The following is a 15,195-nucleotide window of genomic DNA, read 5'->3' as shown; positions in this document are numbered from 1 at the left end:
ATATATGCATGTATTATTTCAGCAGTTTATTTGGGCTTTGTGCAGAGAAAGAAGAACCATGGAACAATCACAAGTTTGTGTGTGTGTGTGTGTGAGAGAGAGAGAGCGCGAGAGAGATGTAGGTGCTGAAACGAGTGCATCAGGAAGCAGATTAGAGAACAATATCACCAGCTTCAGTAGGCTTCTTACATAAACAGCATTTTTCCAGCCTTCAGCCTCAAAAACATAATCTATTCAGAAACACACCACCTTAGCTTTGATGCAATTCGTACAAAAATAAATCAAAAAGCTTCCTGACAGGATTCACCAGTTTCTTTTTGCAAAAATATTTTTACTTCAAGTTTGATGTTATCTTCAGCAATAGGAAACAAAAACACTGCAATAAACTCCCAACAAACGTCTTACAGTAAACAAGCGAAAAATTATAACCGCGCAGTTTCTGCAAATACAGTCTTCACACTAAGTTCCCAAGAAAGGATGTCTTACCCCAGTTAGAGAGTACATGGAGGCAGTGAAAAAGAGAGCTCTGGCTGTCACCCTCTTTGCCGTCTCCTATCTGGCCTGGGCCCAACTTCACACGGTAACCGTTTTGAAACAGGTCAGTACACGACTTTTTGCGCCGTCGGCTCTCTTGAACGGTTTCTGTGACCAGAGCACCCCGTGGGCCCCGAAACACTAGCAGCTTGCTGGAGATCATGATTCTGTGATCCTACTCCTTTCTAAGTTCAGAAACACAGAATGTGATGTTTCCTCAGAACTTCAAAGATGTGCAACCTCAGATGTACTTGATCAAAAAAAAAAGTATTTGCTCCGAGAAATAATGTATTCGTTGGTATGAATGTCAGAATGCATCCAGAAGACTGTTTAACAATACTTAAAACCCTTCAAGCCTAGACAGTGACACCTGCCACTGGCTGAAAACCCAAATTGAAGCCACAATCTCTGACGTATGTGGTCTGATCTTTTCAGAATTAAACTCCCACGCATGTATCTTCACTCTGACCCCTTCTCTGCTTCAGTGAGGTGACAAGCTTTTTTATACACTAAACCCTTCTAGGGATTTAAAATGAAAATGAAGAAGTAAAAAAAAAAACAATTCTGAATTAATCTTAGGGGTTGTACTAGCAGTGATGTTTTCTCAGGCTGTTTTTAAACTGATAACTGTAATGCCATGAAGTAAGACTGTTATGTTAGATTATGAAAGATTATACATTTTATAGCAATAATTGCTTTCTCCATTAAGTGCAGTAATCCTGCTGTTAAACTCATCTGTATTCACTGTACTTCAAAGGTGTCTTCCTAAAATTTTCATGCTGTGTTTCTTTCCTGTGTTCTCTTGCATCTGCAAGAGAAACATCAAAACCAAAGATCTGCTCTTTATTTTGATATTCAGCAGAAGAAAGTAACTCATGCAGGTTGAGTAAATGATAACAGAATATTTAGTTTTGGGTGAACGGAATGCTCCGGATTAGAGATGTGCCTATAGGATTTTTTTGGGGCCAATACCGATACGATTTTAAGAAACACTTACTGGCTGATTCCGATAACGATATTTCTCACTTCCTCTCTTATTTGAAATTTTGGCATTTAAATAGATAGTATTTTGATTATGTTTTAAATCAGCAAAGTTCAAAAACACCTGCATTAAATTATACTAGCAGTTTTATTGCTGAATCAACAAATAATTTCTAATGAACATGGACCGGATCCATTTAACATTCAGCAGGCCTACATAAATACAACAGAACAAAGATACATATTAAATAAACTGTGCTTTTTAGGTAAGTTTAACCTGTTAACCCACACCTGGATGCCGACACACTGAACCATCTTTGTTTGCACGAGAGAATGTTTACGAATAGATTAAATAAAAATGGGACAAAATTAATCTTGACAAACTATATATCATTATAAAGATCTAAGCCTCAAGCATCGACGACAGGTTGCTGTTTTTCAATGGAAAGCTTATAAAGAATGTATTTGCTAAATTTGTGTAAGCAGAACACATCAAAACATGAAGAATAAAAAAGCAGTATGTACCAGATTCATCGTAATAACGAGTCATAAACGTATCCACAGCTGTAAATACCAGTTTAGTTAGAAAGGTAAGGGTCCACTGAACAACACCCCAAAGAGCATGTTTAGTCCAATGAAGCAATAACGTTGTTATATGGATAGTAATTCCTTTGTTTACATTTCAGTTCTTCAGGGACAGTATTGTTTGTGTCCATTATGGAATAACTCACGCTCAAAACAGTGTCTTGGTAGTAAAAAACAGCATGGTTTTGTAGCATACAGTGTCACAAACAGAATGAGATGAGTCAAAGATAGGCGGAAGATTGTTTATTTGTATTCTGGCACTCTCTCGTGACGGATCATGACGGCTCATGACGCGCACTGTGATCCACCTGTGACACACAAATAATACTTTCTTTTTTTTTTTTTTTTTTTTTTTTTTTTTTTTTGATATATGTGTGTGTGTGTGTGTGTTTTGTGGGGAATGTGGCTGTATCTGCATGATTACCATCTGTTTGAGTGCGAATCAGCATGTTATTACTGTGTAATCACATCTATCAATGTGAACGTCATCTATATGAATAGAGTGATTATTGACCTTTTGGTGCATCAGTATGATTACCATCTCTATAACTGGCCATCAGCATGTCAGCACGTGATAATTGACTATATGAGCATCTATCAGTGTAAATGCTATATTTCTAGTAATCTCAGGATGTACTGTAATTATGTTTAATTATGTAATGTTTTTCATGGTATCTTCTTTAGATTTGAAATAGACACTCATGAGACATGTGACTTCCAACCCATTACTTTTCTAGATTGCTCCAGGACTGATTTCATGTATTTTTATATGAAATAAAAAAAAAATCAGTGTGGCACAATTTTTTTCAAGGCACTTCAGTGTCTATAACTGTTAATCTTTTTGAGCATTATCAACTCTGGATGATGAAAAGTAAAGCCCAAAGGGTCCTCTTTCGAAAGACACCAAAATTGTTTGTGTAGCACACTGAAGTAAGGAACTGTTGTAATTTTATGTTAGGTAGGGCATTTTCAGCTGTGAGTCCCATAATGGGGGGTGCTGGCTAACAGTTTTCAAGTGCAGAAATAAAGTAAACAAATGTAAAATAACACTTCAATGTATACATTAAATACATATTAATTCTTCTTTATTGTAACAGACTTTATTATGATTACTCTTCTAATTTGTTTTTGTTATACATTTTAATATTTTTTGTAAGTTTAAATATGTATGAGATCTCCTATACTAAGGCGGGACTCTTATTTTGATGGGTTTTCTAGTCTATGGAGCTATATGGGTAATGAAAGCATGCAGTTCTTTGGATTTAAAGTTTGTCCGTTTATTAAGCACCCCCCAAAAAGGCATGAGATCTATATATATTTGTTTACTGTTAGTTGTAAAAAAGTGTTTTGTGTAATTCGCTGTATGTTGATGATATGCAACGGAGAGAGAGAGTTTAATGTGCACTTCTCGTGCTGTGTTTTGTTTAGCTCTTATGGTTATTTTTTTGGAGTGAAAATGGACACAATAAACTTAAAACATCAGTAAAGTTTTGGTCATCATTCAGATGATGTCCGCTACACTTATGAAAGTTACAAAAGTTATTTAGTCAAGAATAATGTGCGATCTTTTGTCTTTTGTAATTTGATTAGCATTAAAGTGCAGACAGAAGCTAGGATTATGCAACAGACAATATACAGCTCAGTGTCTTCACACAGTTAATTAATAAACCATCGGTTTGTTATATTGGCCTTATTCCTTATATAACTGATATGCCGATGGTTGTAAATTGAGGAAAAATCGGCCGATAAATAAGTGCATCCCTACTCCGTATCCAAAGACGGCTTCAAAAGTTGTCAACATTATATTACCTTCTAAGATTCTACTCATTTTGACAACATTCTAAGGCAGTGTCACATGTGTCTTTTTTAAGAGAGAACAATTCCACAATGTCCTCAGTAAAGCAATTAATCCAAGATGGCATTATAAACATACTTCAATTTCATGTATCAATATAAACAGGTAAGTATCATTTAAAAGAAAATGCATTTTACTCAATGAGTGTGTGTCAAATCATTCTACACTAGAACAAAGCATAAATCTCTATTGCAATTAATTATGGGACAAGAAGTCTATTGTGTGATTTGCATGAGGAAAGCTATTTTCTGTCTGATCAAAGTCACTTAAGAGGTTTCATTTCAATTAAGGTGCAGCTTAATAGTTTAGATGAACAAAATATTGAACATATACTGATATTACAGTGCACACTGGGGCCCAAAGAGACTGAAAAGGAACTTCTTGATTTAATGCTACATCTCCTGTTTATTAGGTCCAAACAACATTGCAAAATTTAGCATTTTCTGTTGATATTTGTGAAAGTGCTATATAAATAAATGTGAATTGGATTGAAATTTGCATCTGTCATTGTATTGATATTGTGGTATATCAATGATTTTGCTGCTATTATAAAAATAAATCAACACTAAGAATATCGTTTCACTTTGACTTTCACAATTCTTTCTTGTATTTGCACGTATGAGAGTCAAGACAGACACTGTTGAATTTTCATGTAGAGAAATGCTTTTTTTTTTTTTAAAAGATATATATATTTTTTTTTTTATATTTTTTTTTGCAAATAAGTTCTATTTCAAATCTTCTTTCAAAAACATTTAAAAATCTTAATGACCCGAAAAGAATGGTGACGTATATGAGCAGAGGTGCCAAACCTGCGGAGAATCTGCTTGGCCGGAAGCTTCCGTAACTGACGTAGATTCACAGAATATTACTGTTTGTCAAATAAATAATTGGATGTACTTATTCCCAACTAGGGCTGCAACAAACAATTTTTTTGTTAATCGATTAATCTAATGATTATTAGACCGCTTAGTCGAGGAATCATCAATTATTTAACTGATTAATCAGATTGACTAATTATTCAGCTTTTGCAATTAGTTAAAATATACATATTCTAACAAATAAATTACGGTAATTACTTTCACTTTTGAAAGTCATTATGTAATTACAATTATACAATTAATTTATACAATATAAATTTATTTGGCACACAAAATGAGATGAGAGATAAACTCTCTTATTCGCCATTTAATTAGCTATATGAGAAAGTAGCTGAATGACAAATCATTCTGCCTATCAACATCTCTTTTTGTAACTCGTATGTATAAGAAACAAAATAAAGGTAAGTGATAGGACGTTTTACTTTTGGCTAAACATTTTATTCACAACATAATCTCTCTTAAAATACCTTATAGGGTTATAATAATCAAAACAATCCTGAGCTTGATCAAACCAAACTAAAACTTTAATGAAATATTTTTTTCCCACTAATAAAAAGATTTTATCATTAACTAGCTCCACACTGGAGAGCTGTTTTATAACAGAAAATCAAGTTATAATTCTAACTGAAAGCGACACTGACTTTTCATGTTTAATACAGTAAAGCTGCTTGATTTAAGGCTAGCTATTGCATTGTACTGTTATATAAATAAACGTGATGTGACTGGACTTTTCTTTATTGGAGTGCCGAACTTCAGAGTTCGTGCAAACATCCACATCGCTATAATCAAATGTGTTCTTAAGTGCTGCTTTCACATCGTGGTCAGTTTTTGTTGTGTTTATTTTGTTATTGAGAGGAAAGTGCGCAGTATATATCTACATATTCCTCCAAACGCTGCTCACCAGCCTCAGGTTCAGATCTGCTCCGTTTGCTGAACTGAAGCGCTGTCTTCTTCTCTTGAATTGCATCAGGAGAGCTGAATTACAGTCTTGCGCTACAGCACCACACTGGTCAAACCGCATTATTGCAAGCACTTACATTAGGTCATATGAGATCAAACGACTACTGGACAACAAAAATATTTGTCGACAATTTTTTATTTGTCGACATTGTCGATAATGTTGCCTAATCATTTCAGCCCTTTTACCAACACTTTATTAAGCTTTAAGTTACATCTCAAATGACAAGGGATCAACTTATAATCATGATTATATTAACTAACAAGTGAACGCATTCTCTCAGATGACTTGCAGAGCATTCGCAGCTTATATGGATGGAACCCCACTGGTATATATGTATATATTGCTGTTTGTTAACAGTGTATTATACAGTATTGTATGGGATGTAACGATTCATCAATATGGATGGCTGACGGAATGGTAGAGAAAAGTTTTCAGCGCGTAGTGACACACGCACAACATCCAAAGCTCACGCATACAGACAGCCGCATCAACAGTGTGCTAATATCTAACTGAGTTCTCTTCTGCTTTTTTGTCCATGGATGAACAAATACAGACTAAATTACATCAACATGTGTGCCTTGGTGAATATCCTAGTAAACACAGTTGGTTAGGCTTAACCTTGAGAAAGAAAACGCATGTGTATTAGTATATTGGATCTGTGCTTTCGTTCTTAAAGTGAAATCAGACTAACAGAAAACTTTTGTCAAAGAAAAAAATCTCTCACTGATTTTTATAAGGATTAATCTATATTTAATTTATACAGTGAAGACTATGCATTGTTATTTTACATTTGATTACATTTCTGTACCTGAAGATTTATTTTAGATCTACCTGTAAAACCTGAAAAACACTTTTGATTTAATTTGTGTCTTGTTATATTGTATTTATTTTCTGCTATTGTTTGTAATTTGGTTATCTGTAGAAAATGAGCCCATAGTAGCAGCCAAAAAAAGTCTCAAAGTTTTAACAGTTTTATTTTTGTATTTTTTTTTTATTTTTCTACATTACTGGAGTACCTTTTTTGTGTTGTCTCCTAATGAAGATTAACATTATTTTACACATTGCATATTTTAGCACAGAAGACTGAAAGACTGTCTTGACTGTTGTCATATCTTTAGATTACTGATCTTTTTTTATTTTTTTCAATTATTTATTTTTCTTTATTTAAAATTTTTTGAAAATGTAAGATAAATGTTCATGTTATATGTTTGGTTGCATTTGTGAGCTAATAAAAATGTAGACGTTTGTTAAAAATAAGTATATAATATAATAGTATTGATATATCGATCAATATTCTCCTATATTGAATCGTATCGAAATTGTAGAGTCTAATTTTTTGAAGTATCAGCAAATATCGTATCGCTGGGTATGAGAATTGATATCGTATTGTATTGTATCATGACGAACCATCCGAATTACACCCCTTGTGTACTGTATTGTACCGTACATTTTTCTTTGTGTTGCATTTTTGTTTAATTTCGGTGTCATTTCTTTAATTAGATTTTTTCATTAAGGTTTAATCTGCTTGGCAGCTATGACTACTTGTTTGCATCACTAATTTCCCATGAACCTTTGTTGAACCTGATGGCATGTTTCTGGCTCAGCAGCTGAGAGGCCCGTGGCACAGGAGGCTGGAGGAACAGGATTCAGGAGAGTAGGCCAGCGCTGTGCACTGAAGCAGGCTTAATGGACATGTGTAGAATGGACAGATGCTCTTTCAGACTATTTCATTCACATCTGCAGGCTCACAGACCAACAGCAAGTCACGTGTGTTACAGTCACAAACCACTGGTTCTTTTTCTCAATCAGGTAATACTGAACATGTGTAAAGAGGGATAAAGGGTTGCCGGGATTACTCGCCATTCATTTCTCCCAGAATGCATCTGTGCGTGCATGTACTGAAGCTTGCCACGTGAGAGAGGGCTCTAGATATGAAAGAGGCTTAAAGCATAAATTAGTTTCCTTCATTGATTTCTCTTCCTCTGGTCATGCGACTCATATTCCTAACTGAAAAGCCTCTAGTTCAGTAAGTTCATGCCATCCAGTTATGTGGCACAATACTGCTTCAAACCACCAGATGGCAGTGGGATGTAATATCCACAGTCAGGGATGGACTGGAACCATTGAAGGTTTAAGAATCACCCACTAAAAACCTCATCAGTAAACAAATAACTTAATATACATTCACTGCTGTATTTTTGTAGCACTGATTTATTAAAAACAACCCCAAAACACTGAAAATGTTACCACTACACTTGACAAAAATATGTACTAAACTTACATGCATATGCAAATACTCATCAAGTAGCATAACAGCATACTAGCATAACTATTATCAAAAGCGACAGAAAACATTTGGTACATTGTTTAGTTGAAGGTACTACTTGAGGTCAGTAAAATGTATATATATTTTTTAGGAAATTAATACTTTTATTGAGCAAGGATGAATCAAAGGAGTTGAAAATGAATAAAAGGTTTCCATTTCAAATAAATGCTGTTCTTCTGAACTTTCTATTCATCCAAAAATACTATATAGTATCGCATTTTTCACAATTTTTTTTTTTTTAAATAATGAAAAATAAATTAATAAATGAATTCAACATTTACAATAATAATTTGTTTCTAGAGCATCAAATCAGCATATTAGAATGATTTCTGAAGGATCATGTGGCACTGAAGGCTGGAGTAATGATGCTTTGGATAACAGGAATGAATTAATATTTCATAATATTACTGTATTTAATATATTTTTGATCAATTAAAATTCAAAGACATGTATTTGAATAGACGTGTATATTAATCCCAATTTAATTTAGAATTTTGATTTTATTTGATGGTTTCTAATGCCAAACTATACCATATGACATACAGACAAAATACCTTATAGGAAAAAAAAAAAAGCCCAGAAAAGACTAATTACATTACATCATTGAAGTGTAGCATTTTAATGGCCCTGAAAATAACAATAAAATCCAGAGTGAACCTAGGAATCTCCTTCTGTACATGTACCCTCCATTAATATGCACCAGATCTCTTCACATAAGACACTGTGATTACTGCCTTCTCTTCACAGACTGATGGGGCATTTGGAAGAGGACTTTAGCTAACAAAACATCTCTATTTCAGAGTCAAGTACCTGTTGTTAATTGATTGCAAGGATGAAGGAAGCTAGTGTATTATAAACAGCCTCATGCTAATCCCTATATAACCCTGGTGTTTGAAAAGACTGTCCTGAACCGCTTCTAGAAGATTAATTTCTATTTCCCAGTAGAGTGTCTCTGCATACCCTTCAAATTAATAGCACGTTCTCCACTGCTTTCATCAAGCTCCAATTTTCAGAAAATAAAACGATATAGCAAAGGTTCACTCATGTGCCATGGTCTTTGACAGTCCCCACAGAAGCAGATTTAATTATGAGCTATCCTATTTTCTTAACAGGGTGGGACTTGGGAGTACAGAAAACAATAGTTCACTTGGCTACATGCTATAGGACACATGACACATTTACACCAGGGTTTAAACAATTAATTTATAAGCAGGCGTTTTAATGTACCAAATGTTTTACATTTAATGAAAACTATGAAATAAAGCATAAAATAAATGATCTGGCTATTTTATTTTATTCTTTTGTCCTGTACTGCAGGATAGTTATCTTTAGTTTGGGAACTGAGGTCCTGACAATTCTTTAATGTTTATTTCACTGTTTGTTCTCTAAAAGCAGTTTTCTCTGAGATTAATATACCTCTGATGTGCTGTACATCATCATTATATAACATATGATTATTATAACCCCTTCATTCAGAGTTTGCTGAACTGATGTTGCTCTAGATTTCATATGCCGGCTGTTTCACAATCTTTCATCATGTCTGAGAATTTGTCCCTCTGTGCTGGGAGAGCGCTCTTTGGTCTTTGAGAGGCTTTTATTCTGCATGACAGTCCCATACCATGTCCCCAAAAGTACCAGGAGCACATTCATTCAGTGAAACCTATACAGTTTCATATCAATACTTCAAACTATTTCAGTATTTCAAAATGTTTATATTCAAAGTTATAAGTAAATTCATAAGTGCCATATTGCACTAGGTAGGGTAGCGTGCTTTGAACACTATAGCGGCGTTTAAAGGGGTCATATGATGCTGCAAAAAAGAACATTATTTTGTGTATTTGGTTTAATCAAATGTGTTTATGTGGTTTAAGGTTCAAAAAACACATTATTTTTCACATACTGTACATCATTGTTTCTCCTCTATGAACTTCTGAAACACTTTGATTTTTACAAAGCTCATCGGTCTGAAAAGTGAGGTGTGCTCTGATTGGCCAGCTATTCAGTGCATTGTGATTCACCGAATACCTCAAGCTTGTGATGGAAATGTTACGCCTCTTAACATATTGTGAAGCCTTGTCCAGCCGGAGCGATGAGACATAAACATAAAAGCCATTATAAACGTGATATAAACATGATTTCTAGTCGTGTCCTCTTTTGTAAGGCCAAACAAAGTAGTTTCGCTTTCTCAACGAAACAGCGTCACACACCGCGGACTTGAGTGAGCAGAGGCCGGAGGCCTAGAGTGAACCGCGGTCCAGAGTGAGCCATGGCTGGCTTGAATGAGCAGAGGCGGGTGGCTTGAGAACGGCGCAGCCAGCGGATTCTACGAAGGAACGTCCGTTGGGCTTGCGGTAACCACATGTGACGAACCCCGGGCTGGACTCCGCTGAAAGCCGATCCGGCGATCCACAGTGGAAAGTTGATGTATTTCCTCAGCAACCAGCACGGATCAGCTCCAGGCATGACGAAGCGGATATCATACTCTTTTGGAAGGCCAAATAAAGTAGTTTCACTTTCACAATGAAACAGACATCAATACCACAATGAGATTAAAAGGTACACCTTCTTTCTTTGCGTGAACATCTGGGCGGTGTTATGCAAATCTTCCCACGTGCTGACATAGACGTGTGGGGGCGTGTTAGAACGAGCCATTTTAGGAGGGTGTGGACGAGTCTTAACTTTTATAAAGAATATCTCTTTGGATTTGAGACTTTAGTCTTTGGAACTTTACAGATCTTCTTCATGCACCAAGAGCTTGTAACACTCCAAAGAGAAAGGAAAAATTGAAATCGCATCATATGACACCTTTAACAGAAGCTTTAGTTTTTTAAGTTTGCATAGTATTATATTAAAAGCACTTCTACAATTCAAGTAATGTTCTATCAAATCATGTTCTACAAATCAAAAATATTTCTTCTATGTGAAAAAAAAAAAAAAAAATTGTTAAATTCAGATAAAGCAGATTTTACTCGACAATAACTGTACACTGTAACTAATAAATTGTACAGAGCAGTAGCAGTAAAAGATAGTTGACTTAATGTGTTTAATTTTATCAATAAATCCTACAAGATTTTTATTTAATTTTTTTTCAGGGCAAAGAGCATTTTCAGTCTGTATATTTCCAGTTCAGCCAGTCTGTACAAAGAGTAACATGAATGTCACATTTGATTAGTCACAAATTTCAAGTACATTACCATTAAAATGTTTGTCAGTACATTTTTTTTTTGAATAACGCTCACTAAGCCTACATTTTTTTCTTATCAAAATACAGTAAAATTGTAATATTGTAATATTGTTAAATGTAAGAACAATTCAAAAATAACTGTGATCAATGTGTTTAATATAATTTAAAAGATAATTTATTCCTGTGGTGGCAAAGCTGAATTTTCCAGTTTTTCCATCAAAAGCACAGCATTTATTTAAAATATATATCTTTTGTAAGATTTTAAAATGTCTTTACTGCAACATTTAATGCAACAATTTAATGCATTATTACTGAATGCAAACATTATTATTATTTTTTTAAACAAAAATTGGTTACACTTTATTTTAAGGTGTATTTGTTACAGTGTAATTATACATTTAAGTAATAAGTAATACTAATTAACTACGTGTACTAACTATATTGTTAGGGTTAGGATTAGAGTTTGGTTTAGGGTTACTTGCATGTAATTATGCATAATTTGTTATTACAATAGTAAGTAAGGTAACGTGTAACAAGGACACCTTAAAATAAAGTGTCACCCAAAAATCTTACTAACCCTAAACTTTTGAATGGTGGTGTACAATATACCGTATAGTGCCTTTAGACTCAGCATAATTAAGATTTACATCTTATCCTAATCTCAATTATTTTCATCATTACATTTGACGTTTCATCAGCTAGACTAATGTCAAGACTGAAAGTCTAATTTCTTTGGACTAAAACTCTACATCCTGTAATGTTTTAATCATGATGCTTCTCCGAGGTGAGTCAACACTCAGTAGACGACAATGCCTGAAATTGTGGACATCTGTGAAATTAAGGAACACACTCTGATTACTAAATTGGTCTGTTTCCAAGCCATTATACTCCTAAAGGTTTCCAAGCTTTTAACGAGCTTAGTGTTGAAACTTTCTCAGCATTTGTACTGCACAGGCAAGTGAGTGATTGTTTACATATGCCGCTCAGCCAAACAGCTGTTATTAGGCTGATGTTGATAGCAGCTTTTATTTGATTTTCATTTACTGCCCTGGTAGGGAGGAACACCATTAAAATTACAGATTTTTTGATGAACTGCTGTTTTTCTAATGCATTATTCAAACAGCACCATGGCAGAAGATGACACTGAAGTGCTAAATTATTAACTCATGGTTTTTGATGTGTTTAAGAAAGGACAGCATTCTTTTTAGTTGCTTTGGAAAGCACTAATGACACAGGTGGTGTAACGGTTATGAACAATTGTGTTTACATTGTGTTTACATGTACAGTACATACTGTAGGCTAAAGCAGACCTGCTTTCCTTTGGCTACAGGATACACAAGCACACACACACACACACCAGTTGCTTTAAACCGCAGTCGTGTCTCACCTGTCGCTCAACCCAGCTTTGACAAAAACACATTGTGATGGGAAATCATTACCATCAGACTGAGAGGGCTTGCCCCACTGGCTTCTCAAAAGTGAGCCTTATACAGGAACATACACTTTCCTCTTCCCAAACCAGACCAGTTTAGATAAGCAAAACCTAAAAAGTTTGTCCAGGCTGGTCTGTGTTCATCAGTGAGTCTCTTGCAAGTTAAAGAGGTCATATGATGCAAAAGTTTTCCTTTCTCTTTGGAGTGTTACAAGCTCTTGGTAAATAAAGAAGATCTGTAAAGTTGCAAAGACTAAAGTCTCAAACCCAAAGAGATATTCGTTATAAAAGTTAAGAGTCAACCACACCCCCTAAAACAGCTTGTTACACATGTAAAGGATTTGCCACTGATGATTCACACATGAGTATTGAGCAGTGTAGAGTAGTGCTTGTTGTTTCTCCGATCACAAATGCAGACACTGTGTTTTTACGAGTTGCGTTGCATCTCACCACGTAAAAACACAGTATAAGTCATTATAATTCGTAATTATGTCCCCACTGGATGCAACAAATAGCTCATTTGTAATGGGTTTTATTGTTTTTGCATAGTGCCGTTGTTCTGACTGGGACACACATCACAGTATGGCAAGGGGCGCAACATTTCCGCCACACGCTTGAGGCATTCGGCCAATCACAATGCACTAGATAGCTGGCCAATCAGAGCACACCTCGCTTTTAAGACCGATTAGCTTTGTAAAAAACTATGCGTTTCAGAAAGGGGGGGGGGGGCATAGAGGAGAAACATGTACAGCATGTGGAAAATAATGTGTTTTTTAAACCTTTGAAACTGCATAAACACATTTCATTACACCACATACACAAAATAATGTTCTTTTTAGCAGCATCATATGACCCCTTTAAGAAACCTGGTGAACACCAGCATCCAGAACCCAAAATGTGCGACCAGTAAAGGCCTGTTCAAACCAAGGAAAGTAGCTATGACTATGAAGTTTTAATAACCTTTTATTAAATTATATGAGAATAGAGAAGTCCATTATTATGACGAAAACGACACTGTAGAATGACTTTGGGGAGAATGGGCGTGTTTAACAATTAAAGCCTAAATCATCTCATGTTCCTGCCATCCTTCCCAGCTCTTCTTCACCTAAGCCCCACTGTCATCTTTGCATTTTTTCTAGTCACTAAGCCGTGACATTTCGTAGCTATTCTTGGGTTTCCCGCGACAGAGAATGACAACAAACCATGGCAGCTTGGCTTAATAATCATAAAATCTCCTGTTCAAACATTTGCCCTTGTCTCATCATCAGTTTGGCCTTTATCTCATCTAGCCGTGGTGTGAGCTGCTCCTGTGACCGCTGCCCTGGGGTGCAGGGACTGACAGGAGGGTCAGGAGGAAAAGGGAGTGAGAAGAGTGCTTTAAAACTTACCCAGCCAGCTCCTGTTCAGATAAACTGACACAAACACGGGCGGCACTGTGAAGAAGTCCACCACTGAGTTCACCTCCAACCAGAACCACAGCTTATCATTGGCTGCTATGAACTGGAAGAAGATGAAAAGAAAAAGAAACATATATATTACAACATTTTAAAGAGGATCACATTTTACTAAGTAGAACAAACAATTAAGATGAATAAACATTAGAATGAACAATTTCTAGTCAAACATTAAACATAATATTGAGTGTAGAGAATGTGGTAAAGAAACATTGAATATGAAAGTTAAATATATGTACTTACACGCAGACCAAAGTAGAGTAAGAAGAACACGTTGAATGCCATGTCAATTTGTAACGTGAAGTCTTTGTAGAAATTCTGACAGGATTCTATAGGACTATGAAGAAAGAAAAAGAAATAAATGCTAATTTAATTGAAAACAAATTCATTTGTTTGGCCTGAAAATATTATCACAATGCAATCTTAATCTTAATGGTTCTAAAAGACGATTCATTTTCCTTTCTCCTGATTTTGAAGTGACATTTAACCTAGGCACATTTTTTTGTGAGATACACCATATAACACATCATATAAATATGCATATATTAAATATAAAACCCATCCTTATAAAACTGCACTATGTCTTAAATAGCCTACATAAAAGTTCACATGTAGAATACAATATTCGTTTGCATTATAATTATATTCAAAGCTCACATACAATAATTGATTTACATAGTCTGATATTTGTACTTTCTGTTGTGTCCATATACTTTGGTTCTGTACTCTACTATGGAAAAAAAACAATAGAATATAATAGATGTGTTCAATCAGTACATACTGAAAACAAAATTGTTTATAACTTTTACAACTGTTCACAAGAATACACACATTAATGTAATGTGAATTATAATGATCTTTTTAAATATATATCTCAATAATCCATAGCAAGTGTTTTAAACAGCTCTAACATTTCTCCCTCTGGATATATTGCTCCCTCAGGAAAAGTCGACTGCATGATTCAGGACAGTCTTAACCAGTCTTAAAGGCACCAGGTGCCTTTAT

At 35.0% G+C, this 15,195-nt stretch overlaps 1 protein-coding gene across 22 annotated transcripts in view; it reads right to left on the bottom strand.

The window, feature by feature from the left end:
* The window catches only part of LOC109101175 (calcium-activated potassium channel subunit alpha-1-like), a 214,843-nt gene that overhangs the window by 74,095 nt on the left and 125,553 nt on the right, over window positions 1-15,195 (bottom strand). For all 22 annotated transcript variants that reach the window (XM_042736487.1, XM_042736486.1, XM_042736492.1 and 19 more), the window contains exons 4-5: window positions 14,434-14,527; window positions 14,125-14,236 (exon numbers count right to left, since the gene is read on the bottom strand). In XM_042736487.1, coding sequence (XP_042592421.1) covers window positions 14,125-14,236; window positions 14,434-14,527 — 206 coding nt within the window. The remainder of the gene's footprint in view (window positions 1-14,124; window positions 14,237-14,433; window positions 14,528-15,195) is intronic.

Source organism: Cyprinus carpio, chromosome B13 (assembly GCF_018340385.1).
Source record: "Cyprinus carpio isolate SPL01 chromosome B13, ASM1834038v1, whole genome shotgun sequence".
NCBI classification, from domain to species: Eukaryota; Metazoa; Chordata; class Actinopteri; order Cypriniformes; family Cyprinidae; genus Cyprinus; species Cyprinus carpio.
The sequence above is the reverse complement of the archived record's forward strand: the minus strand, read 5'-3'. Positions and strand labels throughout refer to the sequence as shown.